The 27596-nt window shown below is 43.6% G+C and overlaps 2 protein-coding genes across 2 annotated transcripts in view; both read left to right on the top strand.

The window, feature by feature from the left end:
• The window catches only part of zc3h3 (zinc finger CCCH-type containing 3), a 66081-nt gene extending 54977 nt beyond the window's left edge, over positions 1-11104 (top strand). The window contains exons 9-12 of the mRNA XM_083887679.1: positions 322-453; positions 6887-7059; positions 7191-7309; positions 10896-11104. Coding sequence (XP_083743805.1) covers positions 322-453; positions 6887-7059; positions 7191-7309; positions 10896-10990 — 519 coding nt within the window. The 3' untranslated portion in view covers positions 10991-11104. The remainder of the gene's footprint in view (positions 1-321; positions 454-6886; positions 7060-7190; positions 7310-10895) is intronic.
• A 6289-nt stretch (positions 11105-17393) lies between these two features.
• On the top strand, positions 17394-21273 carry mafaa (MAF bZIP transcription factor Aa). The gene has a single exon (XM_083887518.1). It carries the CDS (start codon positions 18605-18607, stop codon positions 19544-19546), a length of 942 nt encoding a protein of 313 aa, XP_083743644.1. The 5' UTR covers positions 17394-18604; the 3' UTR covers positions 19547-21273.
• The last annotated feature ends 6323 nt before the right edge of the window (positions 21274-27596 follow it).

Raw genomic sequence — 27596 nt, 5'->3', positions numbered from 1 at the left:
TTTTAGTTTAATAAACAGACCGCTCCAGTTCCACTGTAGGCGCGCTAACTGGCGCTAAAAGGAGCTAATGCAGCTAACGTAGCTAACCGGTAAATGGTGCCTGGACTCCGGTGTTGCGGCACGTAAACAGGACGTCACGCGCGTTAACCTAATTTTCATAAAACAGTGCATTGTTACTGTTAAAAAAAGAGAAAACAATTGGACCATTGGACCCCGGAAATCTTCAGATTATCAAATATATCCCTCATTAAAAAGAAGTTTCGACACCCCTGGTGTAATCTCTGAATTCTGTGACTAATCCCTCAGTTACTGTCTCTCCAGATGCCGGTGTGTTCCTACTTCCTGAAGGGAATCTGTAACAACAGCGACTGTCCCTACAGTCACGTCTACGTGTCGCACAAAGCCAAAGTGTGCGAGGACTTCGTCAAGGGCTACTGTCCCGAAGGAGAGAAGGTACGAACGCATCATACACACGATTTAATCTAGTTTCTCTGTGTTGTTCATCAAACTGAAGAATATGGAGTTATTAGTCATTTAACCTGTGAGTGGATGGCAATTGTGTTCATTCCTATTGATATTGAGGTATTTAAATGGTGAATAAGAGGCTGTACACGTGTACACAGTCCACATGTCTACAAATCTTGAGGTATGAAAGAATGACAAAGCACTAAAAAAGAAAGTCAGGTTTCACTTTACTTGACCCAGGGTCCCCGACACTGGTCATGTGATGTTAGTTGACCTCTTCATATCCTTTCGACCACCAATGTGGCGGCTTCAAACCCCCCCCCCCCCCACACACACACACACACACACATCACTGTGTCAGTCTGAACGTGAGGTACTGAAATAATAGATGTGTCCGTGTTCTGGCTCTCGTAACGACACCGTCAGCGTCTCGGCGCTGCTTTTGATTTTTTTCCGACTGCACTTCCCATTCACGGTGCTGCGCTCACAACCATTACCTGATTACAGCAGAGTCGAGGCGCTCTCTCTCTGCCTCACGCCGCCACCGACGCTCTTCATTTTTTAACTGTACAATTGCACTGTACGACATGTGCACAGTCCCGCTCATGTTGAACTTTAGGTAAACAAGTCGTTTGGTAACCGATGCCCCCTACCCCCACCTCCTCCTACACACACACACACACACACACACACACACACACACAGTGACACCCAGGCAGGAACAGCTGCCGTTGGTGCTTGTCCGTAATGGCATAACTGTAGTTTCTGAGTGACACGTTGAGGGCCTGATGGTAACAGAAAGAGCCACCTACACACACACACACACATACACACACACACACACACACACTGTCCATCTAAAACACACCCTCCCTTCACCTCCCTTTGTCTCGTTCCCGCCTCCATCTGCATGTCTTTGAGCGTCGAGTGTGAAACAGATGCTTTTTCACACTGTCAGACCTCATTTAAATAGTGCACGGGGAAATGAGGATATAGAAAACAAAAGGGATATTAATATTTATTCTATTAGCCGAAGTGCTTAGGTCTGTGATTTTCCCCCCTGTGTGTGTGTGTGTGTGTGTGTGTGTGTGTGTGTGTTTACGGAGCGCTGCACTGTGAGGCTCTGGCGGCTCTATGATGGATAGCAGGCAGTAATTATAGATGGGAAAAGTGCTGAGGATGGCACTATGGGCCAGGCAGGCAGACACTCCAGCAGCTCAGGGGTTAAGTCTGCTCCTCGCCTCCTCCATCCTTTTCTCCTCCTCCTCCTTCTCACCACAGATTTTGCTCCTCATCCCCGTCTTTGTCTCACACTCACAGGATCTGTCTGTGCTTTTTTTTTTTCTTTTTTTTTTACTCTGGAGCATCACTGTGAAGTTTTATTAATCATTCAAATGTTGGTCCCCCCCCCACACACACACACACACACTTTCTGTCACATTAAGACGACAGGCGTCGAGTTCCCGCAGCCCCCGATTGTCATCCGTAGTTTGTGGAAGCTTGGCTATAGTTAACTTTTATTGGCTTTTATTAATGGCCGTTGGGGCGATTCAGCATATTGGAACTCCGTCCTGTGCCAGTTGGTAACAGAGAGCTATCTAATTAGCTGTTTAGTGTAATGAATCAGTGAATTAATCCTTTTTATTGCCGTCGCTCCTCGTTTTTTAAAACTCCTTTTTTCCACACATACAAAAAAAAGAGAGCATAAGAATATTAATATAACGCGTTTCAATTTGCACGTTTAAATGTTCGGTAAAATAAATAAAACACAGTGTTTTGTGTAAATTCTTTCATAAAAACAGTTAAAGCGAGGATCTTTGAAGTGAGGACACAGATACAGTACAGTACAAAAATATACAGTCATTGTTTTTACGTAGTGGTGACTCAGCAGGAGCGGCTGCAACAGAATTTAGTGTCTTTAACAAAAGGCTCTTGTATTAAAGTGTACGTTATTTTAAGACGATGTTAACTCATTTAATGTGTCTTTAGTCAGCTTTTCTCACAGGAAACTGAGTTTTTTTTTGTTTTGTTTTTTTATCACTCATTGCCCACATCAGGGTTCATCCTCCTACTCTTACAGTTTGTCCCTTGAGCTAGAATTGCTGTTTTGGTGCAATAATATTGGTAAGAAAGTAGCACAAACTTCAGTTTCCCGTAGAAAAAGGCTGTTTAAATAGCGAGTAAAGCACTTGTTTGGTCTGTAAAATATGAGAAAATGTTGATCGGTGTCTCCTGAAAGCAAAATTATTCACTTTTTAATGATTAATTTGTTGTATGGAGCTAGGAAACTAGAAAATATTCACATTTAAGAAGCTGAAAAATCATTAATTATTATTAAAAATCCCTTGTACACGTAAGTCTACAGGGGTGTCAAAGTCATTGTCACTGAGGGCCACATCAGCATAATGGCTGCCCTTAAAGGGCCAGATGTAACTGTCATACAGAATAAATATAACTAAATGTAAACTAAAGGTAACTACTCCGTAACATATTGCTAAATAACTTTCTGTATTTATTACTTATTCAGGTTACAAATATGATGCATTATTATAGATGTAACCCGGTCCGCAATGGTGTTTCTTGACTCACACAACCTGCAGCATGCATTGCTTCAAAAACGCACCCTCAGAAAAAGACTTTGAAGCACGGGTGTTTTCTTCAGCCACAAAGCTAGCGTTCACCGCCTCGTCGTTTTCGGTTGTGGCTTTTGTGAACACGTTCTGCTGTGATCACAGTCTCCATCTCAATTTCACTCGTCGCATGTTGCGTATACAATGATGCACTGCGATCTAGTGGCGGGATGCCGTCACTTTGCGGGTAACGCAATCGCCGTGCATTGTGGGAAATGTAGTTTAATGCACGCATGCACAGATTAAGACCAATTTATCCCTCGCGGGCCACATAAAATGACGTGGCGGGCCTTGAGTTTGACACATGTGACTTAAGATAATAGATTTTATGTGGCTTCAATCTGCGTATCTATTATCTGTTTCCCCGCACACACACAGAGCAACAGGGTAGCGCCCTCTTCTTCTTCTTCTTCCTCTTGAGCTCATATAAATGAATTAGGATGCCGTGGTTTCTTTATTTAATGCAGTGCTGATATCGATCTGATCAGTCCAAAGTCTTTTGACACTGCGAACCCTCAATCCCCCCCCTCCTCCACCATCATTTCCCTCCTTTATAATCTTTATATTTTATTCTTCTCCACTCACTTTGAGGTGCTTTAGACGAGTGTTAGCTTTACGGCCGAGATGTAAATTCTTCTGAAGCCCCCTCCTCTCCTCCCCTCCCCTCTTCTCCCTTCTTCTTTTTTTTATTTTACTGTCTTTTCCATCTCCCACCCTCCCTCTTTCCTTCCGTACTTCTTCTCTCAGTCTCGTGGTAAAAAAGAAAAAAAAAGTGCTGACTCCTGGTTTTCGGCGCTGCAGAGAGAGCTCCTCTAATAGGCCCCAGAGACATCCCAGCATTCCTTAAATCAAGTGGAAAATTGTTAACTTGGTGTGGGATAAAGATGTTCTGTCCACTTTAGCTTCTTTTTTTTCTTTTTTTTCTCCTCCCGTTTCCCGTCTCTCTCGCTCTCTCCTTTTCCCTCTCGGTGTCTTTTTATGAAAATGAGGATGTATGAAGACGTGGTGAGTGGATGCAGCTTTTACGCTCAATTTCCTCCCAACATTTCTTCCTTTTTTGTGTGTTTCTTTCACCAGTAAAGTGCTTCGGCTTTAACTCTTGTGATTTGCAACTTTTTTACTAGTTTTTTGCAGTCATCTATCAGCGGGTGGCTGTAAATTATTTTATTATTATATTATTTATTCAGTGTGCAGTAGAGTTGTGTAACTGCTGTACATCTCAGAGGAGTGTGCGGTCATTAGGCCTTAATCAGGGTTTCCCTACACTGTAATAAAGTAGTGACACGGCATCTCCAGTAAGTGATTACCTGGGTAAAACCCTATTCTAGATTAAGTTCTCTAAGTAACTCACATAGGCCAATTAGATATTCCGGGTCAAAAAATCACTATTTAATTGTCCTTTGTACAGTTTTGAACATTTTTACAGCAGTGAATATCTTTTAAATCCTGTCCTTGCATTGCCATGTCAAACTTCCTGCTCTGTAGTGTTTTGAATCTTTAACACAGCGATTTTGAACACACAACTCAATATTTTTCAGCCCTATGTGAAAGTTAATATGATGATGAAGATATGAATCACAGATGATTAGACGATTGCTTAGATATCAGTGGACGTAAAAAAACCTGGAAATTACGATGTTCTCGAACATCTCGTTTTTGTCCACAAAGCAAAATGATTCGGTTTTAATGATTTCTTTGTTAATATGGAGCAAAGAAACAAAGAAAATATTCACATTTAAGAAACTGAAACAATCAGAAATCTTCACGAACATCGTCATGTCCAGGTTTGTGACCAAACGACCATACTTACTGTTAGCGTTGAAAAAAATTGACAAAATTTCACTTGTACAACATGCACAAACAATTATTATAATTGTATCACGTTATAATAATTCTAATTATTAAAATGAGAAGTTGCAGGTTTCCGTAAAATTTTTAAAACATCATATCTGAGCTCCTAACCTAAGTTAGCAGTGAATACTTAATGTAATGCACTGGAGAACTGTTAATAATCAGTGTGAAAAGTCACACAGGGATTTGTTTTTATAATCCTGCACTCGATTGTGCAGCCCTGAAGGTAATGTCACAAGAGAGTCATGCAGCAGTGCAATGCAGGAGGTTATTGATCTTCTTTTAACATGTAGTTCTATACATTATCTCAAAATTTGATAGTTCTCTGGCCTTTAATGATTATGTTCATGGAAATGTAAGAGATATCGGTGGAAAAAAGGGACTGAAACAGCATTTTATTCATTGTTTCTTACTTGTAGTGAGTTTTTGTTGCCATAAACTCGTGTATTAAGAGTCTATTAAGCGTTTTAAAGGACTTGTTGCTGTCAGTAATGATGCCACGGACCAAATATAACGTTACCAGGCGTCATCGACACCTGCGGCAGGCCGGATTTGTTGAGCGTAATGCGTGTCAAAAACCACAGCACCCTATAAGATGATCTGGAGAAAACATTCGACAGCGAGCCGATCCCCCGGGCTGCTCCTCGCACACCCGGACACGAGCGTGAGCTGCGGCGAGCGTGCCTCTGGTGGCAGCGAGTCAGGGCTGCTGGGGCTCCAGAGAGAGCGAGAGAGGGAGAGTTCAGTGGAGTTCCTGGAATATCGATCTCATGATCCCTCTCCCCTCCTCACACACACACTTTCTCCCGATACACACACACTATTTCTGCTTCCCACACGCAAGACACAGACACACACTCCTCACAGCGCTGCACCCCAGAGTGAATATAATTAGCTTTTCTGACAGGTGGGTGGGGATCAGATCTCGTGGAAAATGAAGCTACCAATTTACACCCGTATTACAGCGTCATACGCACACTCGCTCGCAAAACATGCATGTGAAAGCTTACTCTCTCGTGCGCAATGTTCCGGAGAATCATGCTAACCACTTGCACGTTAAAGTAGACGTTTCTCATCAGTAGTGACGTAAAAAAAAAAAAACAATAACAACAAAAAATAAAGTAAGAACACTACCGTTCAAAAGTTTGGGCTCACCTAAACAATTGTTGTTGTTTTCCATTAAAAGTCACACTTTTATTCATCAAAAGAGTTGCAAAATGAATAGAAAATATAGTCAAGACATTGACAAGATAAGAAATAAGGATTTTTATTCAAAAAAAAGAAGCAGCAAAACTGTTTTCAGCTGTGCTAAAATCATTGCACAAGGGTTTTCACTATTAGCACACTGGACACTAGTTGTTAACAATGTATAGAGCGTATTTCTGATTCATTTAATGTTATGTTCATTGAGAAAAGTGTTTTTCCTTAAAAAAATAAGCACATTTCTCAGTGACCCCAAACTTTTGAACGGTAGTGTATGCTGGTGCATACACACAAACGCTCCCTCAATCAGGTCTGATAGTATTTCTTGACAAAATCCCGCTCAGAAACTTAACAAACGACAACACAAGAGCTTTGTTTCAACAAAACAGAGGGCAGTAAATCAAATAAAATTAGGCACAGGCAACATCATAAATGTGAGCAGATGTTAGACGCTATCAATTTTCAGAGCTGACAGTTTTTGATTCTTCTTAATTTAGCTTCCATTTATTTAAAAGTGATGAATGGAAGTTTATTTATAGTTTCCCTTTGATGCCGTTTGTCTGCATTACACGACAAAAGCTGACGGAACACAGCAGATATTGATGTGTTTCTCTGAAGTTAACCACATTCCCCCCCGTGTTGCCATTATTATACCATGTAAAAGAAGTCGTGCATGTGTAATTTACGCAGCTGAACATCAAACCTTTACGGTCTGTGTCTCTGTCTCTAACCACCAGTGTAAGAAAAAACACACTCTGGTGTGTCCAGACTTCTCCAAGACGGGCTCCTGCCCCAACGGCAGCCGCTGTAAGCTGAAGCACCGGCAGAACGCCAAAAGAAGCTCCAGCAGCAGCAGCTCCAGCCACACGACCAAGAGAGCTCGCACCGAGACGGAGACCGTCGTCCAGAGGTTGGACAACGAGACGTAGTTTATGTAGTGACGAATATCGGGAAAACAAAAAAACAAAAAAAAACAAAGGCTGGTCATGTCTCTCTCTTTCTCTGTTCGTCTCTTTGGTTCTCTCCCTCTCTCACACACAGGCCTCAGGCAGAGTTTGTGACGCCTACCCACGGTCCTCTGACACTGCCATCCTTCATCTCCCTGTCGTGCTCCCCAGAGGAGCCGGAAACATCAGAGACGCAGCCGGCAAAGGTCAAAGGTGAGACCAAACCAACCTGGTCCTGGTTGAAGACTTGTTTAATTTGTGTCTCTCTAATTTGTCTAATCTGAGATGGGAAGGTTTGTAGCTGGATAGATTCTCAGTAGGTATCTCAGTGGATATGGACGGAAACTTTAAAACGGACATGTGGGGGCCAATGGTTGGTGTAGTGGTTAGCACGCTTGCCTTTGCAGCAAGAAGACCCGGGTTCCTGGGTTCGAGCCCATTTGGAACAACTTCGGAACAAGGGCCTTTCTACAAGGAGTTTGCATGTTCTCCCCGTGTGTGCATGGGTTTTCTCCGGGTTCTCCGGCTTCGTCCCACAGTCCAAAAACGTGATATGGGGATTAGGTGAATTGGTCACTCTAAATTGACCGTAGGTGTGAGTGTGTGAGCGAACGGTTGTTTGTCTCTATATGTGGCCCTGTGATGGACTGGCGAACTGTCCAGGGTGTACCCCGCCTATCGCCCCCAATGTCTGCTGAGATAGGCGCAGCACCCCCCGTGACCCTCTGGTGGAGGATGAAGCGGTAGATAATGGATGGATGTTTTCATGTGGATGTGGCCTTAGGTCCCTTTTCCACTTATGATCCCAGCTCAGCACGGTTGAGGTTTGTTTTCCGCTACAAAACAGTAACTACTCAACATGGGCGGCGTCATCACTGCGTTTACACACAACACACACACACAGAGTGACTCGAAAAGCAGTGGTCCAATGCAACTGAATCATTAGAATCAGTTCCTTAAAACTATTTGTTCAGTTCGTCCTCCATGACACAGTCACTGGACTGAAATACGCTAAATACACCAAACTCCTTAAAGGTGCATTATGTAATAAATCTAAAGCAACTGGCCATAAAATCCTCCTAATATGTCACAGAGACTCAGGAATAATGTTCATATAATAAACTGAACTCACCAACAACAACAGTACAGCCAAAATATTCACATTAAAAAAAACTTTTGCAGACTGCAAATCATGTTTACGTTCTGAATCATGTTTTGGCATGTGGCGCCGCCTACCGCCGTCTACCAACCATTGCAGTCAGTAGAGTCTCAGCTGCCGAGCAACCACGGGTTGCCAGTTACGTCTGAGCTACAATGGCGGAGAAAACTAAACCTAAAAGACCTTGTTATTTTGACTTTGAGTGTAGTAACTGTTTTTGGCCACATTCTTACATATGGCGCCTTTAAATATTGAGATTTTACACATTTCCCTGGTAATTGTTGGAGATTAACCGTCGTTTTTTTGGGGATTTTTAAGTCTTTTCAACTGATCTACAGTTCGTCATTGTTTGGCTTGATTTTTGTGTCGGACATCGCACTCGCACCTCTTCCTGTGACGGCACTCTGACCAGTCAGTGGTCGCCTCAGCTCAATTGGAATCTCGCCAGAGCAGGTACTAAGAAAAAGTACCAGGTACCAGATGCTATCGCTAGTGGAAATGTAAAATTTACCGTGCCGTGCCGATGCACCATTTGATGCTGGTTCCAAACCTCTTGACTGTGGTTTGGCACCAAGCAGCAAAAACATCTAAATTAAATTTCCTTATAAGAAAAAAATCACTGATCATTTTAAACTTAAAAATGACACATCAAAAGGGGAGAGAACGTAACTCTATATTCATTTAGAAATACTAAACCAAAACAAGTCTGAGCAGCAGACGACATGTTGGACGTTAAAAAAGCCCTGCTGCACCTGTCACTCACAGATATAGTACGACTACATTATCTCATTTGTTTTGTACACTGGTTAAGGTTGAGTCTACTTTTACCTTTGCTTTATATATCTTTGACATGATATTAGTCTTAGATTATGATCATCTCGCCTCTACCGCCCTCCTTCATCAGTCCGTCAGAAATATGAATCTCATATTTCCTGTCGTAAAAAAAGGGTCTGTACTACTGCACTGTAGTCATCCTGTCCAAAGGTTGTCTTTTTGTCACGATTGTTCGTCAGTTCAATGACTTGAGTGTTTTGCAAGCAGCAGACAGATACTGATCTATCAAAGCCAAAGCGATATAGAGTGAGCCTGATGATGATGATGATAATGCTCAGGGGAGGAGCAATAATGCTCAGAGGACGGAGGTAATAATATTTAGGTTTTGGGCCCGGAGAGAAGCACAGCTGAGCTCTCTGTTGACAGACATGACAGATAGAGGATTAGGAGAGAGGCCGGCTGCCCCTCAATCCTCCTCCTCCTCCTCCTTCTTCTCACCCTCCCACCAGGCTTGACCATCCACCTGCCTCTGCTGCACACACGCATGCCGGCTGCCGCTGCAACACAGCACTAGACACCTGTTTTCAGCATGGACAACACATTATCTTACACACTTTCTGTTTTTTTTGTTCTGTGTCATCTCAGCTTTAAAGGAGTAAAGTCAGAATATAATATATAAGTATATATACATATATACTTATATACATACAGTATTTACATATATATATATATACACAAATGTGTATATGTATGTATATATGTATGCATATATATATGTGTGTGTGTGTGTGTGTGTGTGTGTGTGTGTGTGTGTACCCATTGATTTTAAATAACATGCATAAAACACATTTTATATTAGTTTACCAAACCGTTTCTTTACAAATTCAAACGTGTTGTGATTTAGGTCATGATAGTGTGTTCTCTTATAGAAGACTCTCTAAACACTGTTGTACAGTGCATGACTGTAAAAGTAAAAGTCCAATAGTTTAAATTGATCATATTTTCTGCTACTTGGTGACACAGATGTGTAATGACATAATCTTCCTTCCTTGCTTTATATTTAGTCTGCTCTGCTTGGAAACGAGCATGACCTTTGACCTTTGTCCTCACCCCTTAACCCTCTCGTCTACACACACATTTCTGATAATATTGTTGCAGTCGGTGTGTTTTTTCATCTTTACAGGTGTGTGTGTGTGTGTGTGTACGGTAAGGACGGACAGATTCTGTTTCTGAGTGTGATTTATGTGTCACACGCCACTTTACCACTTTATGAACCACTTTACACCCTGGTATCAATGAGCCAATCACACGCATATCTGATCACAGAACAGCACTTTTGGAGCTTGCATGAACGTGAACTGACACATTAGAGACCGCGTCTTCAGTTGATGGCACCCATACGTTGATTGATTATTATATTTCATGTTACAGCAGCAGGAGTAGAGCTTTTCTCTTGGTCATTTACACACGCAATCACATCCGTTCAGTGTTTTGATTCGATCTTGTGCTGTAACAGATACAGGACACAGGTTAATACCAGGTGTGAACACACTCAGGACAGCGCGGTCTCTCCCCTCCTCATCTTTACCTCCGTCTGTGTTTACCTACTCGTTACTAACGACTCTCTTCCTCGCTAACACGCAGCGCCGTCCAGAGCCTCATTAAAGGTGGAACCCAGCCAAGCGAGCTCTTCTTCGCTTTGCATAAATAAGCAAACACACACTCCACACACACTCTTCCTCATTTACTCATCAGCTGAGATGTCATCACTCAGCGTTTCAGCAGGGATTTATCACACGCACACACACATATTGTTATAACCGTGTCTTTTAGTCTTCACTGTGATTCCCTGTGTTTGTTCAACAGCTAAAGGTCTGCAGATCAAACCTCGGCTGAAGACGGCTGAGAGCAGCAGCAGCAGCAGCAGCAGCAGCAGCAGTGGAGCTCCAGGTTTGTCCTGACCTGTGTTTGTGTCTCTTTCCTCTGAATCCCTTTTACCTCAGGAAAGTTTTTATCCCGTGTGTCATGATGATGAAAGTGTCAGGTTTACAGAACATATCATATTTTGATGTTTGTAAGTTTTGTAAATGTCTAAAAATTTAAAAATAAATTAAATGAAACAAATCAAACTCCACTGTGTGCTGTGTTGTTGTTTTTTAAGTGTAGTGACCGCTGAGAGTGTTTGGTGAGGAGGGTTTTCATCAGAGGGAGGTGGTGACAGAGGAGTCAGAGGAGACGAGACACATGAGCACATTGTGACTTCATCCTCACCCGCAGCAGATATTTCCTGACCCGAGTCTGAACCTGACAAACAAGGGAGGGCAAACGTCGATCTGTCTTCTCTGCTATGTTGAGAAAGAAAACTGAGTTTAAAAACGGGGAGACGCCGTCTTTGATTTCAGGACTTCTCCTCGGTCATTGCAACACAGACGAGAATGACAGATGACTTCAAATTTAACTTGGAGTTTTAGATTGATAGATAGATTTCTAAAACACTTTCTTTAACAAATGTGCCCAATAATTCCATTTGGACTAAATTATTATTATTCTCTGGTGTATCTGTCACTGACCGACCCGCCTTTTTTCAAGTGTTTTCTCCCAGGTGATTCAGATGTGATGATGTGGTTAGAGAAGCTTCCTCACAGCCACAGGTAACACTCACTCTCTCTCTTCAATCTGTGCCTGTTTTATCAATCAATCAATCAATCAATCTTTATTTATATAGCCCACAGTTTACAAAACATAGTTTGTCTCACGGGACTTCACAGGGTTGGTAACATCCTCTGTCCTTAGACCTTCGACCAGGGTAAGAAAAAACTACCAGGAAAAAAAAAAAAACCCTTGTAAAAGGGAAAAAGGGTAGAAACCTTAGGGAGAACCACAGGTGAGGGATCCACTCCCTGGACGGACAGACGTGCAGTAGATGTTACCCAAAACATACAATACACAATGACATGACACAATGTTTTATGGTTTTTGTTTTCACATGCGAGGACAATTTCAACAAATAGCTATTAAATAGTGATAAAAATAGTGATAGCTGATCTACGGATCACACCCAAAATTTAATCACTTGTTGAAAATTTCATCCAAATTGGTCCTTTTCGAGTTATGTTGCTAACGGACAAAAACTCTGCATTTATGGCACTTTTCCAGTGTACAGTTCCAACTCTGCTCGACTCGGGATACAAACTAGTGACTTGTGTAATGAGTCATTAGAATCAGTTGATTCTAATTAGAGCTGCAACTAATGATTATTTTTGTCATGGATTAATCGTTTGGTCCAGAAAATGTTAAAAAAAAAAAAAAAACGTTGATCAGTGTTTGTCAAACCTGGAAATGACGATGTTCTCGACTGTGTTGTTTTTGTCCACAAACCACAATGATTCAGTTTTAATGATTTATTTGTTAATATGGAGCAAAGAAACGATGAAAAAGTTCACATTTAAGAAGCTAAAACAGTCAGAAATCTTGTTTTAATCATGAAAAAATCCCTCAAACCGATTAATCGATTATCAAAATAGTTGACGATTAATTTAGTAATTGATTAATTATCGATTCGTCGTTTTAGCTCTAATTCTAATGATTCGATCTTACAGTCAAGACTGAACTGGACTGAAATACGACTGAAAAAGATCGCCGGCTTTCAGCAGTGCTGTCGCTAAACACACCAGACTCCTCTGTACTGAGATTATAGACATTTCCTTTGCTAAATGTTGCAGATTAACGCACGTTTTCATGTCATTAAGTCTTTTTACCTGAGCTACAGTTCGGCGTCGCGCTCACGACTCTTCCAGTGACGACGCTCTCTGACCAATCGATGGCCAGGCAATTTGTTGACATTGCATTTTAGCATCTTAGCTTGGAACCTCAACAGAGCAGGTACTAAAATAAGAGTTGAGTCGAGCTAGAACTGTGTGATGGAAAAGCATCATTAGATACTTTTCTATTTGTCCTGAAACTGGTAGGGTCCCTAATTATTCGTTTAGCTAGTGCAGCAGATTCAATAGATTAGGTTTGAAATCTGGATCTAAAAGGGGAGCTCCTCTGAAGAGCCAAGATGGCTGCCAAGACAATTTTAAGTTAATGGTCATTTTTGTCTCAAAAGAAGAAGAAACAGTCGACACGTTGCTCCTCTGTCATGTTTGTTTTTTTCTGTGAACCGAGATTGCGATTGAGTCAAGAGTTTGACGTTGGCAGACTCTACGGGGCCCGACGCTTCAGGAAGTATCCGATCTCAGTGGCTTATTTTGAAGTTTTTGGTGTAAGCGCTTGTTCAAATCTATCACTTTTATCTGCCACTTGATGGTCATTCAGCAACTTGGAAACGTACACATTGTCACACACTGTCAGCAAAAATGAGTCCACTGCATTCTGTGCGCGCCTAACTCCTATTCTCCGTCAGGTGGACTGACAGCAGCGAGCGGAGATGGAGAGCTCGACACGTTTCTGGGGAAAAAGCAGGAGACAAGGGCCCATCACTCTTCCCTCGCCACACATTCTTTCCCCCCTCCTCCTCCTCCTCCTCCTCTCCTACGTAGCCTCCTCTGCCGCGCTGAAGACATAAGTGCCTTAGACAGATGTCTGCTGCCGCTTGTCTAAAACCCTCAACGTGAGCTGCTGAGCTCGGCAAACTCTAATTAAGATCAATATTTCAATTTTTAGTAAAAGCGGCACGAGAGCGAAGACGGAGCGAGAGAAAATCATCTGTCCACGAAGACTCGGGGAGACAAAAGGAAAGGTCAACAGTGATTGTTCATCATGTGTGTGTTTGTGTGAGTTAGAGGATAATAATGCCCTGTTCCTCTCCAGGAGAATTCTCTATTCCTTATTTTAGCTTCAACTTTCCTTTGTAGCTACTTGTTTTCTAAGAATCAACTGATCTTATTTCCTCAACCCTTCCTTCCTTGTTGGTGGTTTGATCCTTCCTTTTTTGGCCAAGACTGAACCCTAATTCAGAGATGATACCAGGGGAGTTGGCAGGAGAATCTCAGGACTCAAGACTTCTTCTGTTGACGTCTGGAGGAATCTCCAGAAACGACGACGAAAACACTGGTGCTGACTTTGAAAGTTTGAAACGGTACGAAGTATAGCTTCAAAAGTTGATCATTTTAGCCTTTCGTTCATCCTTTAACACCAATTAAATTTATTGGAGCATCGTTAGAAGTGGGAATTTCACTCGGAAAGTCGGCAACTGCACATTCCTTATCATAGGATTCCTTGATTCTGAGCAGTACTGGAAAAGTCAGGGACAGATTTGGAGGACGGTTTCTAAGAAGATACGTCATTGTCTAAGGAAAAAATCTAGGAGGAAGTCTAAGGAGATGAAGTTTTACCACCTATTGATCTCGTTAAACTACAGTGGTGTAAGGCCCACTTTTCATTACGCTTTTCGCGACTACGATGAAATTTCCCGCGGTCCGGACGCCACTATCGCGACGCCTTTAGTCTGCCCCAGAAATCTGGCAGGACACCCGCGGCGCTTACAACTTTCCTCTTTACTTGCTCGAACTGTGCGATCGTAGCCGGCCTCCCGCATCCGCTGTTGCATTTTTTACGTAGGCCATCTTGTTCCTGGGTCATTCCAGCTTCTTCTTCTGGATCTCGTCCTCCGACCAGATACTGATCGGGCGCTTGGTTTCGGAAGGTGCCTCCACGTACAGCGTCCAGCACCCTCCTTCACCCCCCGCCATATTTTTTTTTTTAGAACAAAAGTCCCGCGGTTTATGCTAATTAGCGCGCGCTATAATATAGCGCGCGCGTGACAGCGGGAGGTCTGGGTTTAGGCGATTAGCATATTATGCTAATCGCCTAAACCCTGACCTCCTGCTGTCACGAGCCCGACGCATTCTCTTTATACGCAAGTTGTCGGGGACTCCCGATGAGTTGTTGGGCGACAACTTTGCAGTTTGAAGACAGAGGGAATTGTCTTTACACGGGGTTCCCGCTGTCGCCAGTCCCGCTGTAAAGTACGCTGAAAATCGTAATGTAAAGTGGGCCTGAGAGGATAAATCATGGTCTAAGGAAAAAATCGAGAAAGAGAAAGTCATTTGCTCACTGGAAAGATAAGGGACTACTGTTTATCGACACTGGTCGACTGGGCGTTCCTCTTTTTGTCTCTTAAAAACAGACCAAAATTTACCCTTTCTTCCACACCAGATGTTCTCAAGCGTGTTATACCGAGCACAACTAGATCTCTTGAAGTTGCACCTTTGTCGCCAACGTCAAAATACAGTGGTGTAAGAAAGGCCGAGCAAAGTCACCTACGGACTGTTCGCAGATCTTTATTCCCAAGATCATTTGCTCTCTCATCATCATCCTCTTCCTCACATATACTTCCAAAGTAGTACGCGAGAACTATCGCTCTACATTCCATGATGTCAATTGGTCAACGTTGTCCTCAGTCCTTCGTTCGTCTTGTGCTAAAAATCCCTCATTTTTTTAAAGTAAGCCTCCACATCCTCGCACAATTACAGCTGATTCCTCCACTGCAGCATTAGTGACTTAACAGCGGTGACAAAAACACCTTCCCCAGGCCTCAGATAACCCTGAGCTGCAACCTCCTGGAGCTGCTCCTTTCTTACTCCTCCTCGCCCACCGCCTCAAAGATCCTCCACCTTGCTGATGTCCGTTCCTCTTAAATCGGTAGAAGTGCGTTCGCAGCGAAGTCTTCGAATATGCAAAGACACAATGGTAGGGGAGAAAGAAAAAAAAAAAAAAAACCCTGACATCCAAAGAAATTGATGTCTCAAGCCCCTCTCGGCCGCATACTCTCTCCTCTTCTTTCCCCCTGACAATGAACGGACCCCAGCAGATCTTCTTAAATGCTCCATTTCAATGCCGACTGCTGAGCTCGGCGTTTGACGGCCCGGCAAAAGAGAAAAAAAGCTGCTCTCTTCTAATGACTAAGCTGCACCTAAACTTAAAATACCTTGATATGATTTCCGTCGCTTCATCTCATGCTCTTCCTTTTCATCCTGGCCAGCAGATTTCAGGGAGGAGGAGGAGGAGGCGGCACATATTTCATGGCCAGTTTGGAAGTTGAGCTCAGCACTTGTCCTCAGCTTTTTTCCTGCATATCTGATTCCGAGCTCCACTCTACTGCCACCTGTTTTAATTTCCTCCTGTTGACCTCCTCCTGCAGCAGGGCCGCATTTGTATCACTCACATGGGACCCTGTGGGGGGGGGGGGGGGGTTACGAGGGGGCCACATGGGTCAGGTGCAGCCCCCCATGCCTCTTTCGCTCCCATTGTGGGCTCGACTTATCACCAGAATCCTCTTGACATCCATGGCTCAAGCCTTCCGCTGTGATTTGCCTTCACACCTCCCTTTAAAAGCTTCTCCTCAGCCCACTAACCACACACACACACACAGGGCTTAATTACCCGTCGGTCCACGGGGATGAGTCGCGGATGCAATTTGTGCTTAATTGCGAATGAAAAGCCCGCAGACCACCGCCGGGACGATCCAATCATACTTAACCCCTGCGTGTGCGCACGCACGCAGCCGCAGCCACAGCGCGGCCTCCTCACATCCTCGCGGAAATGCGGATTGATTTTTTTTTTTTTGGCGCGTGCAGGCTTTATAAATCGATCAGTGATTGATAGATTGTGGTTTCCCTGGAGGTTGGAGACAATAAGCTGATTTTAACATCTCTTTAAAAAATACACTTTATTATAGAGATGAATCCATTTCTTCATTTTCTCCTTTACAAGTGTTCTACTTTTACTTTATTAAAACACTTTTAAGTGTCTCCAAACGTGACCAATCACAGTATTACATGTTTCCAAAGTTAATTAGTCACATTACTTGTTTTATTACTGTATTATTTTTTAAAAATACACTCAAATTTTTTTTTTTCCAGTTTTGGAGCAAAAACAGTCAAACAGCAGCCTCTAAAAGCAAAAACATGACTTTCTCTCAACTTTAACTGTGTTCATTTACAGCGTCATCATCGTCTCCGGAGGAAACACAGTGACAGTGAGTCAATGCACTTTGTTATTATCAATAATTAATTGTGAATCCTTCATGTTTTCTGTTATAGAGGCCAAAGGTAAAATTTGATGTATCCATTAATTGACTGATTGATTGGCTCATTTGGCTCCCTTGGTCACCACGTGTTGAGCGTCAGTAACAGTAATATACTCCTATAATGATTAGCACTGTGGTGATTTATACAAATACATGTAATAAATAGACTTTTTTTAAATAAGTAGGGCCTCTGTAAATGCTCTTTCGTCTCCCTCCGCCGTGCAGTAGCATCTGCTCGGTCACTAGAGGGGGGGATCTGCTGCACCTGTTCTGCAGCCTCCGCCTCCTCCTCCTCCTCCTGCTGCTGCTGCAGCTCCGCTCTCTTCGGCTCCGCTCGGCTCCTCTCGGTTCTTTTTTTTTTTTTTTCTCCTCCTCCTCTACTGTAGGCGAATGCAAATGCACCGCTGCTGCGATCTCCTCCCATTGGCCCGTCACACCTCAGCGTGGGAGGGTCGCTGGTGTGGGGGGCGGGGGGGTCCCCCCCCCACGCTGTCTTTATAAGTGCAGCTTTGCGTCCGGCGCCTCAGTGACACTGTGCGTGTTTTCACCGTGTGAAGCTCTCCGGATGCAAAAGTGAGGGAGAAGCAACTGGGATTTATCGCCTCTTGCATAATATTAGTAATAATAACAACAACAACAACACGGTTTCAACGCGTCAGAGCAGCGCGCGCGCCTCGGTGAGGACACTGGAGCTGAACTTGTGAGTGGACTGAAGACAGACAGACTGCAGTGTGAGAATTGTCCTGCAGATAAAGATCAACGTCACCTTTGGGTGAACTTTAAAAACTTCTGCACGTGCCCACTCTTTCTCTCCTTTTTTGGGGGGGTGCGGATTTGAAGACTTTGGCACACTTTTTACGCACGCCTCCAAAGAAGAAAGAAGTGCGTTTCGAAACTTTCACGCCGTGCCATGCTGCAGTGACTCCAGTCCGCCGTAACGTGGACTTCATCTGAAAAGTTGTAAACAGCGGGACGGGACGGGAGGAGGAGGAGGAGAATGATGAGGGCGAAGCCTGGAAAGTAACTCTGACACACCCGAGCACCGACTGCTTGGATCGAGCACAGGCGAGGACAGTAAATCACACACACACACACACACACACAGAGAGAGAGAAGTGCACCGCAGAAGAGGTGAAGCGAGGACAAGACAGGTCGGTGTCTCCAGATTTCACCGGACTCGAGTTTCAGCCGCAGCGGAGGGGCCTCCTGGTATTAAAGCGCGCATTTGACGTGGGATAAGTTGTCAACAAGAGCAAGGCGAGCGGAGGTGAACTGGCAGGTGTACAACTTCATTTACATGCAGACGTATATTCACGCCACTATATATAGAAGTTGTCTTCGGGGCGAGCAGCCTTAATAAGTTCCTCCACTCTCCACCCGCTGGCCCTGCTGCTGCTGCTGCTGCAGCCCCCGCGCACCGGGCGTGTGCGTGCGTCTATATATACACACCACACAGGCTTTTATTCCTCTTCGCAATCTGTATCCCAGAGCGCTGCCCGCCGTCGGTTTGGCTGTGAGGGCAGGAGTCGTCGCATGGACTGACATGGCCACCGACCTCGCCATGAGCGCAGAGCTGCCCAACAGCCCGCTGGCCATCGAGTACGTCAACGACTTTGACTTAATGAAGTTCGAGGTGAAGAAGGAGCCGCCGGAGGCCGACCGCTACTGCCACCGCCTCCCGTCGGGCTCCCTCTCGTCCACGCCGATCAGCACACCCTGCTCCTCCGTGCCTTCCTCGCCCAGCTTCTGCGCCCCGAGCCCGGGCGCGCAGCCCAACCAGAGCCTCTCCAGCGGGGTCAACGGCAGCAGCGGCGCCAGCAACAACAGCAGCGGCACCAATAATCACAGCAACGCGGGCGGCAAGCCTCAGCTGGAGGACTTGTACTGGATCCCCAGCTACCAGCACCACATCAACCCCGAGGCGCTCAACCTGACCCCCGAGGACGCCGTGGAGGCCCTCATCGGCAACGCACACCACCATCACCACCACCACCAGGCCTACGAGGGCTTCCGCGGGCAGCAGTACGTCGGCGAGGACCTGTCCACGGCCTCCACGGCGCACCACCACCAGGCGCACCATCACCACCACCACCACCACCACGGCCACCACGTCCGCCTGGAGGACCGCTTCTCCGACGATCAGCTGGTGAGCATGACGGTGCGGGAGCTCAACCGGCAGCTGCGGGGCTTCAGCAAGGAGGAGGTGATCCGCCTGAAGCAGAAGAGGCGCACGCTGAAGAACCGCGGCTACGCGCAGTCCTGCCGCTTCAAGCGCGTCCAGCAGCGGCACATGCTGGAGACGGAGAAGTGCACGCTGCAGAGCCAGGTGGAGCAGCTGAAGCAGGACGTGGCGCGGCTCGCCAAAGAGAGGGATCTTTATAAGGAGAAGTACGAGAAGCTGGCGAGCCGGACCTACAACACCGGCGGACCCGCGAACACGAGAGATCCGTCCGGGAAACAGGCCAACACCGACTTCTTCATGTGAGAGAGACTCGTGATTTCTTTGTAGCATTAGACTGAACTTGCAACAACCACCTTCTTATGAACTTTAATTTATAGACTTTTTATTTTTCTTCTGCCCTTTGGTGTTTTTTTTATGTTTACAGTTTGACAGCAAAGACTTTTTAAAAAAGAAAAACCACCGCATCTTAACAAATACGCAGCAGTTGCGCACAAAAGTAATCCTTGTGCGCACTGTTTCAGTCTTAAAGGTGTTTTTTTTTTTTTTTTTTTTGTTTGTTTTTGGCTCAACTTCTGTTCACAGCCCACAGCGACGTGTCAAGTCGTGACGTGGACACATTGGGATCATGATGATGTAACATGACTGTCTTAACTCCGAGGTGCTTTCGTCTTAAAGCTTATGGGTGAGGAGTGTTTCTTCTTTTCCTTTTTTATTATTAATGACACATGGACTGAGACACAGAAGCAGACATTTAAAAAAAAAAAGAAGAAGCAATACACCGCCTCTCCTTTCCTCTCTCTCTCTCTCTCTTTCCCCATCCAAAAACAATGCAAGTCTATATATTATAATTTCCCATCCCCACGTGCAACCCAGCATGCAGGACATGTATGGAAACCTCCAGTCATCTCCCACGATCCTTCCACATGTATGGAAAGCATGGCCCACGGTTCTCTCCTCCTCCTCATCCTTTCAGGCCTGGGCAAACGCAAGAAGCCACCAAACAAAATGTGTTTTTTCCTCCATTTAAAATAGAACAAACTGAGAGACAACACACACACACACACACACACACACACATAAACAATCTGCTACTGCGACAACAACAGCAACAACAACAACAACAACAACATGGATGCGTCTTCAACTGCTATTTTCAATCATTTTTTTAATGTTTTAAAGATAAAAAAAAAAACACAGATAACCTGAGCCAGATTTTAGACTGTATTTATTTCCAAACGTGTACATAAATAACATGTGGAGAAGAGCAGTAAACTGTGGTCTTTTACCTTCTCTCTCTTTTTAAAACTGCTTTTGTTTGTTTGTTTTTTCCTCTCTTTGTTTTTCTGTTGCTCGGATTATTCGACAATGTCTTAAAATACAAATGTTTGTATGTTGCAGCATGAAAATCGTCTATGGTATCCTCTCCTCCTCCTCCTCCTCCTCTGCTGTGTAATGTCAAACGTATACTGCACTAAGATCAAACTGGGTGTAAATTTGATGGATTTGAGGGATCTGCATTCGCTGCTAAAACTCTATGCACCAACATGATGATTTTAAAACGAAGGGAGACTTTTAGATTTTTTTTTTTTTTTTTTACTTTAGATATTTGTGGAGGAACATTTTCTGGGGCCTGCGCGGGTTTATTTCCTCTGCAGCCTGGGTGTCTTAATAGGAGCTTGTGTCTGATGGATGGATGATGGATGATGGATGGATGGTTAAAGAAAGGAGGACAAAGCTTAGATATAATGTGCAATATTGTGCAGAAGTGTCCGATGATTAGAGCAGTCCACCTGTTGCATGGAGGCACGTGCAGGAATGGAGAGAGAGAGAGTGGGGAGAATAAGGAAATAAAAAGCAAACGCACACAAAAACATGCTGTTTTAATCTGAGATTGTATTTATTATTATTATTATTATTATTATTATTATTATTATAACTGGAACACAAAAGTGTGATTTATTGCGACCAATGTATAAATTTGAATAAAAATATTTAGGCGACACACAAATTCTCTTTTTTTAAATTTCCTATATATATATATTATTATTTTTTTTAATTTAAATAATAATAATAATAATCATCCAAATTCGATTCGGGAAAAAAACACACACAGTTAAATTAAATTAAACGAAATAATCGGAGGTGACCCGGAAGAGCCGACTTCTGCACAGTGCTGTTAATGTATATCTGTACATATGATTTCTATATTTATTCGCTGAACGTGAACCTTTACGTGTCAACAAAGTGGAGAGGAAGAAAACAAAACAAAAAAACGAACAAAAAAACAGTGGAACGTTGTTGAGAATCTTGTTTTCATAATGTTTAATAAAAAGTTCTGTCCCAACACACACTGCTGCCGCCGAGGTCTTTTATTTTGAAGGACGTGTGTTTTTTCTTCATATACATTTGAGTTTCATCTAAAAAAAACACATACATTTAAATAAGATAAAATCGAAATTAGAAATAGTGAAATTATGTTATTTTGTGCTCATAATTGTTTTTAAAAAAGACTAAATTTGAACCTGATTTTAATAATGTATACAATTCGTGTTTATTTTTGATAAAAAAAATATAAAAAATATAAATACATTTAGTCCAATTATGACAGACTGTCAGAATTATTATTATCATCATTATTTTTTATTACTGAGTGTGTTTATAATGTTAATGTCGGGCCTCTTGTGAGTAAAAGCGCATGAAATGTAAAATCAGCATAATTATGAAACTTCCTTATTTTAATTGATTTATTTTATTATTATTTTTTTGTGATTGTTTACTGTATGTGATTTGTTTTCCGTTTAGTTAAACTCCTTCAGTCGTCTAGATTTTTATTTTTATGTTTATTTATTTTTTTGTACCGGTCACTGAGAGTCCGCTGAAGCCGCAGTGAAGTGCACGTTCTCGGGGGAAGAAGCTGCTCTTTTCTCCGGTAAAAAATCAGCAGAGACCGTCGCACAAGCGGAGGCCGAAACACACGCACACACACACACACACACACACGCAGCTGCCGCTGTCATCAGGCCTCATCGGCCTCAGTGATGGATGGATGATGGATGATGGATGGAGCCTCCTCTCTTTCTCCTCCTGACAGGTGAGCGCATCTCTCGTTCCTCTCACTTCATGTCACGCACGTGTTCACTGACTGAGCAGCAGCTTTGCATGAGCATGATACTCCCCACGTGCACGCTCGGTGCGCGCGCGCTCGCCCGTGCACGCGCGCCCAGCTGCACTAAGTGCTCTCTCTCTTTCTCTTTCTTTCTCTCTGTGACATAGATGCCATCGATGTTCATCCAGATGTGACACCGCGCCTTAAGGCCCGGCGCGAGGCACTTTGGGAGCATAAACATTGACCTTGTCAGGACCAGTATAGTCCAAAACCTGGTCCTAATGGAGGCAGAAGCTCATTTCTAAAGGAAGCTGACTAAGTAAAGGTTAGTCATGAACACAGTGTGTGTGTGTGTGTGTGTGTGTGTGTGTGTATACTTGTATCTATTGCCTCTTGAGGACCCTTTGGAGCATAAACACTGACCTTGTCAGGACCAGTAGTCCAAAACCTGGTCCTATGTGGCAGAACTGGTTAGATTTGAAGTGGTTAGGTTAAGATTGTGTGTGTATCTTTGTGAGAAACCATCTCAGATTATTTTTGGCTGATTCTCACTTTCTGTCACACTATTCATGGATTAAGTCTTGGTTTTAAGGTTTTAAGTTAAGGGTAAGTTCAGACATTTGTTTTGTGATGGTCAAGGATGCATATATAGGATAAAGGACCTGGGAATACATCATATGTATGAGTAACACAAATGTGTGTGTGTGTGTAGTCGGCAGTGACGACGTTTCTGACACTTTGTCTGGTTCTCGTGAGTTTAAGGTTTGGCTTTTTTGAGGAATAATAATTTGTTTTAGTGTGAGTCAGCTCATGTGCAGGTGTGTGTTTGTTTACATGTTTACCTGTTTGCTTTGACACAAACATGTTTAAACTGGCATAATATGCCAGTTTAAACATGTCACATGTCAAACATTTACATAAGTGTAAATGATCATATTATGATCATTTACACTTATTATACTTACACACATATTATATATGCATATATATTTGCCTGCAGACTCTCAGATTCTCCCATTTAAAATTCTGATGTGTTTATTCGCAGACGTCTGTGTCGTTTCACACGTGTCCCTCGTGTAAACACAAACATCAACCACGTTATTTTTACACTTACATGTCAATGAAACATGGGGAGATTTCAATTGCTAAATTATGGATTTTAATTCATTCTTCTTTGATTTTTTTCCCTTATCAGTTTCATTTCCTCTTTATACACCTCTCTCTCTCTATCTTCCTTACTCCCAGCCTCTCCATCACTCTCCTCCCCCTCTTCAGTTTTGCTGATTCAGAGGAAACAGTGAGCAGTGTGACAGCCGTCACTGCTGTGTGTGTGTGTGTGTGTGTGTGTGTGTGTGTGAGAGAGAGAGATCACTATGACTACACAGTTGTGCTTTTCTCTCCATTCACGACGACAGCATCCGTCCGAGCGGCATCTGAGGAAAAAAGAGCAAGTGAAGAGAGGAGGACGGAGGAGAAGGAGAGAGACAGAGGTGCAGTGAGTCTCTGGCGTCTGGAGCTGCTGCTGCTGCTGCTGCCGCCGCCCAGATTCAACACAGTCAGCGTCTCTTCGGCTCAGCTTACCTACAGTACGCACACACACACACACACACACACACACACACACACACACACACACACACACACACACACACACACACACACACACACACACACACACACACACACACACACACACATCACACTCATCATAAACAGAGTCCAGACAAACACTGTGGGAGCCTCATGCTGCTGCTGCTGCTGCTGCTGATAGATCCACATCCTTTTAATAAGAGTGATAACGACCTCGGCCTCCACTTCCTGCACCTGTTGTTGTTGTTGTTGTTGTTGTTGTTTGTGCTGCACAGTAAATGTGAGAAGTGTCCCCGGCAAACTGTGTTCGAGTCTCTCGAGACGGAAAAAACCTCGTACGCGGGGACGTCCACATCCACGGTGTGTAATAGTTCAGAGGAGTTACAGCAGTGCTGTTCCTGTACGGGGGGGAAATGTTGAATTTAAATCTCTCCTGAGTGGTTTTCGAGCAGGAATACAGACTCTTACATGTGTCTGGTGTTGGGAATTAAAGTGGAGAGAATTATAAGAATAGCTTAGTCCAGATTAACAGTTTTGTCCTCTGTAAACAGTGATTACTGGTTAGAAACAACCAAAACAACCTTTAAGCTTAAGGAGCCATGGTTTTGTAGTGTTTAATTTGACCTGCATAGAATTTAAATACATGGTGACCTCACGCATCCAGACCATGGTAAACATATTAAAACTAATCACATATTGATAGTTTTGAGATGACTCTGTTGAGTAGTTAAAGGGATAGACCTGTTTATAATCTATGCCAGATTAAAGCTGCAGTATGTAACTTTTGGGGACATTCATTTTGTCATCAATTCTTCAGGAAAATGTTTACTGATGTTTTAAATCAAGTGAGAATTATTATTCTCCTTTTCTTATCAACTTCTATTCCAATTTGTTTTTCTTTTTAAAACCGGCAGGCGCCCCCTGGTGGCTGTTCAGGATATTCTTACATCCTGGTTAGCTTCATACTGTAGCGTCCCTGGTGGAATGACGGTCCGGCTCATAACTGATGGTTTAAAATACTTTTTTTTAAAAACAAACAAAAACATTTTTTTAACCTCGCTTTTAGCTCTTTAAAGATGATCACTGACAACCTCCGTTAAAGTGCTAATTGTAAAATACATTTAACTACACAAATTATTCATATATTAATAAACATCAACTTGAAGATGGGAAGATGGCAATTAAATGTGTAAAATAAAACCGTTTCTTAATGAACTCTTCCTGTAATCTCACCGTTTTCAAAGGTGCAAAATGATAATCTATAAAACCGTGTAGCGCTAATGAAGTGGATAAACTACGAGCATAAAAGCTACTCATAGACATTAGAAGCAACTCAAAACACCCCATCTTTCCTGAGCTTCCGGTTTTTAACCCTTTCAAAGTAAAAGCACCAATTATAAACCAATTACTTGATATTTTTTTTATACCAGATGCTTTTCCTGACACAACTCTCCAATTTTTGCAGTGGATTTGGCTCCCCCTGTGTCTGAGGTCAGTTTAGAGTATGGATTGTGTACCTTGCTCATGGGCCTGGTGGGGTCCTGAACCGGCAACCCTTTTTTCACAGGCCAAGTTCCCTTTCTGCCTATATTATGGGCTGCCCTGAACAAACTACTCAACATAATCTTAACTAATCAAGCTTATTTTTGCCGAACTGGAAGATTGTACGTTTTTAATAGTGCTGGGCACGTTAGCGCGCTAACACGTCAACGTTAATGTACAAACGTGTTTCCATGACGACTGACCCGGAAAAAGACACGCGTGAAGTCATGTTTATGCGCCGCGGCACCGGAGTCCAGGCACCGTTTACCAGTTAGCTCCGTTCGCTGCGTTAGCGTCTTTAGCGCCGTTAGCGGGCCTACAGTCGAACTGGAGCGGTCTGTTTATTAAAGTTTAGCGTTACTTTAGAGACTCATTTTAACAATCGGCTAGTCACGTAAACATGACGTCACGTGCGTTTTTTTCGCTGCTAACGCGCTAATGTGCCCAGCGCTAGTTTTTAAACACAGTCGATGGTTGAGGATGTGAATGACCTGAGGGTAAAGAGTCCTGTGTTGGTCGCTGTATTAATGGCATTCTCCCTAGTGTCACTGCGTGTTTATTTAGCACAAACACACACACACACACACACATGGCTTCATACAGTATCCGTACTCCACACAGACAAATACACACAGACACACACACACCTGGTCCCTGAAGGAGGGGCTCAGCTTTAAAAAAGTTGTCACCTGCCGCAAAATGTAATCGACATTTTTGATAAATCACCGCCGTGCCGTTAATGCTCGCAGGGTTTTTTTTTTTTTTAATAATTATTACTCCTGATCTGGTGATTGAGTTAGTGACCCCGGGCCAGGGGCCCCCCACAGAGAGACCCCCCCCCCCCCACACACACACACACACACACACACACACACACACAGACAGAGCCAGACGCACCGGAAAAGCAATTTGGCACCGGAGAACGTCGGTACAGCCACGCCGACCCCAGAGTGTGTGTGTGTGTGTTGCCCTGCCTCCACCGGCTCCACGCTGTCTCACACACATACACATACACACACACACACACACACACACACACACACACACACACACACACACACACACACACACACACACACACACACACACACACACTGACACACTGCGTGCTGCTGAGTAGGCAAATTCAAACATGCTATCACAGGAGAAAATATGCCCAAACAGCGGATCCAAGCCTGTCCCCATGCTTTGAAAATACAGTAATAAACAAAACAAACAAACAAATAAATGAGAGCGGAGGATGGTGTGTGTGTGTGTGTGAATGAGAGGCTACATTTAATCCAGGAAATGGAAAAATCAAACCTTTTAAAAGTGAGAAAATGACCTCCCGTGAAGAATTTAAGGAGAAGAACTGTGATTACAGTCGCACACAGCTCTGTATTTATCGTTTATACAGTATTATAATCCCGCGCTCGCTCGGTAGCAGCAGATTCTCTCACATAATTTGTCTGTCGCTCGGTCACGAGGGCGCGATTTACTGAGTCAACCTTTTAAAATAAAACCAGGGGGTCGAGTTCCTGCTGAGTCACCGTAAACCCGCCCCACTATCACTTCCCCTCACGTTTCACTTCCACTTCTTCCAGTTTGACGCTAATTAAAAAAATAAGTCATATCTAATTGATTCGACGCATATTTAATAAACCATATACCATGAGGCAGCAGAAATCTGCTGCTAATACTGTTACTATATATAGAGAGGACGTGTGTGCATGACTCAGCATTTCTGTCTCCTTCACAGATCAAATCAGTGTTTGGGTTTTTTTTTGGTTTTCATAATAATAATAGTTTTTAGTGCTTTTTGCGGCTGTGGTTTGTGGTCACAACTGACACACACACACACACACACACACACACACACACACACACACACACACACACACACACACACACACACACACACACACACACACTGTACTGTACACACACACACACACACAGATGAGTGTGTGCTGTAATGCAGTGGTGAGGACCTTCCTCAGTGGCAGTGGAGGGTCAATCGACAATCAATTATTCCACTCAGCCTGGCCTGCAGCCACACACACACACGCACACACACACGCACGCACACACACACACACTCGTCTTTTTCAAGTAAAGCTTTAAACTTCACTTGTG

This window comes from Microchirus variegatus (genome assembly GCF_963457635.1).
Source record: "Microchirus variegatus genome assembly, chromosome: 4".
NCBI classification, from domain to species: domain Eukaryota; kingdom Metazoa; phylum Chordata; class Actinopteri; order Pleuronectiformes; family Soleidae; genus Microchirus; species Microchirus variegatus.
Note: the sequence above shows the minus strand (reverse complement) of the source record. Positions and strands in the feature narration are given on the sequence as shown.

Bases quoted from the DNA above. Each gene is read 5' to 3' on its own strand.
- mafaa (XM_083887518.1), top strand. From the start codon at position 18,605: ATGGCCACCGACCTCGCCATGAGCGCAGAGCTGCCCAACAGCCCGCTG.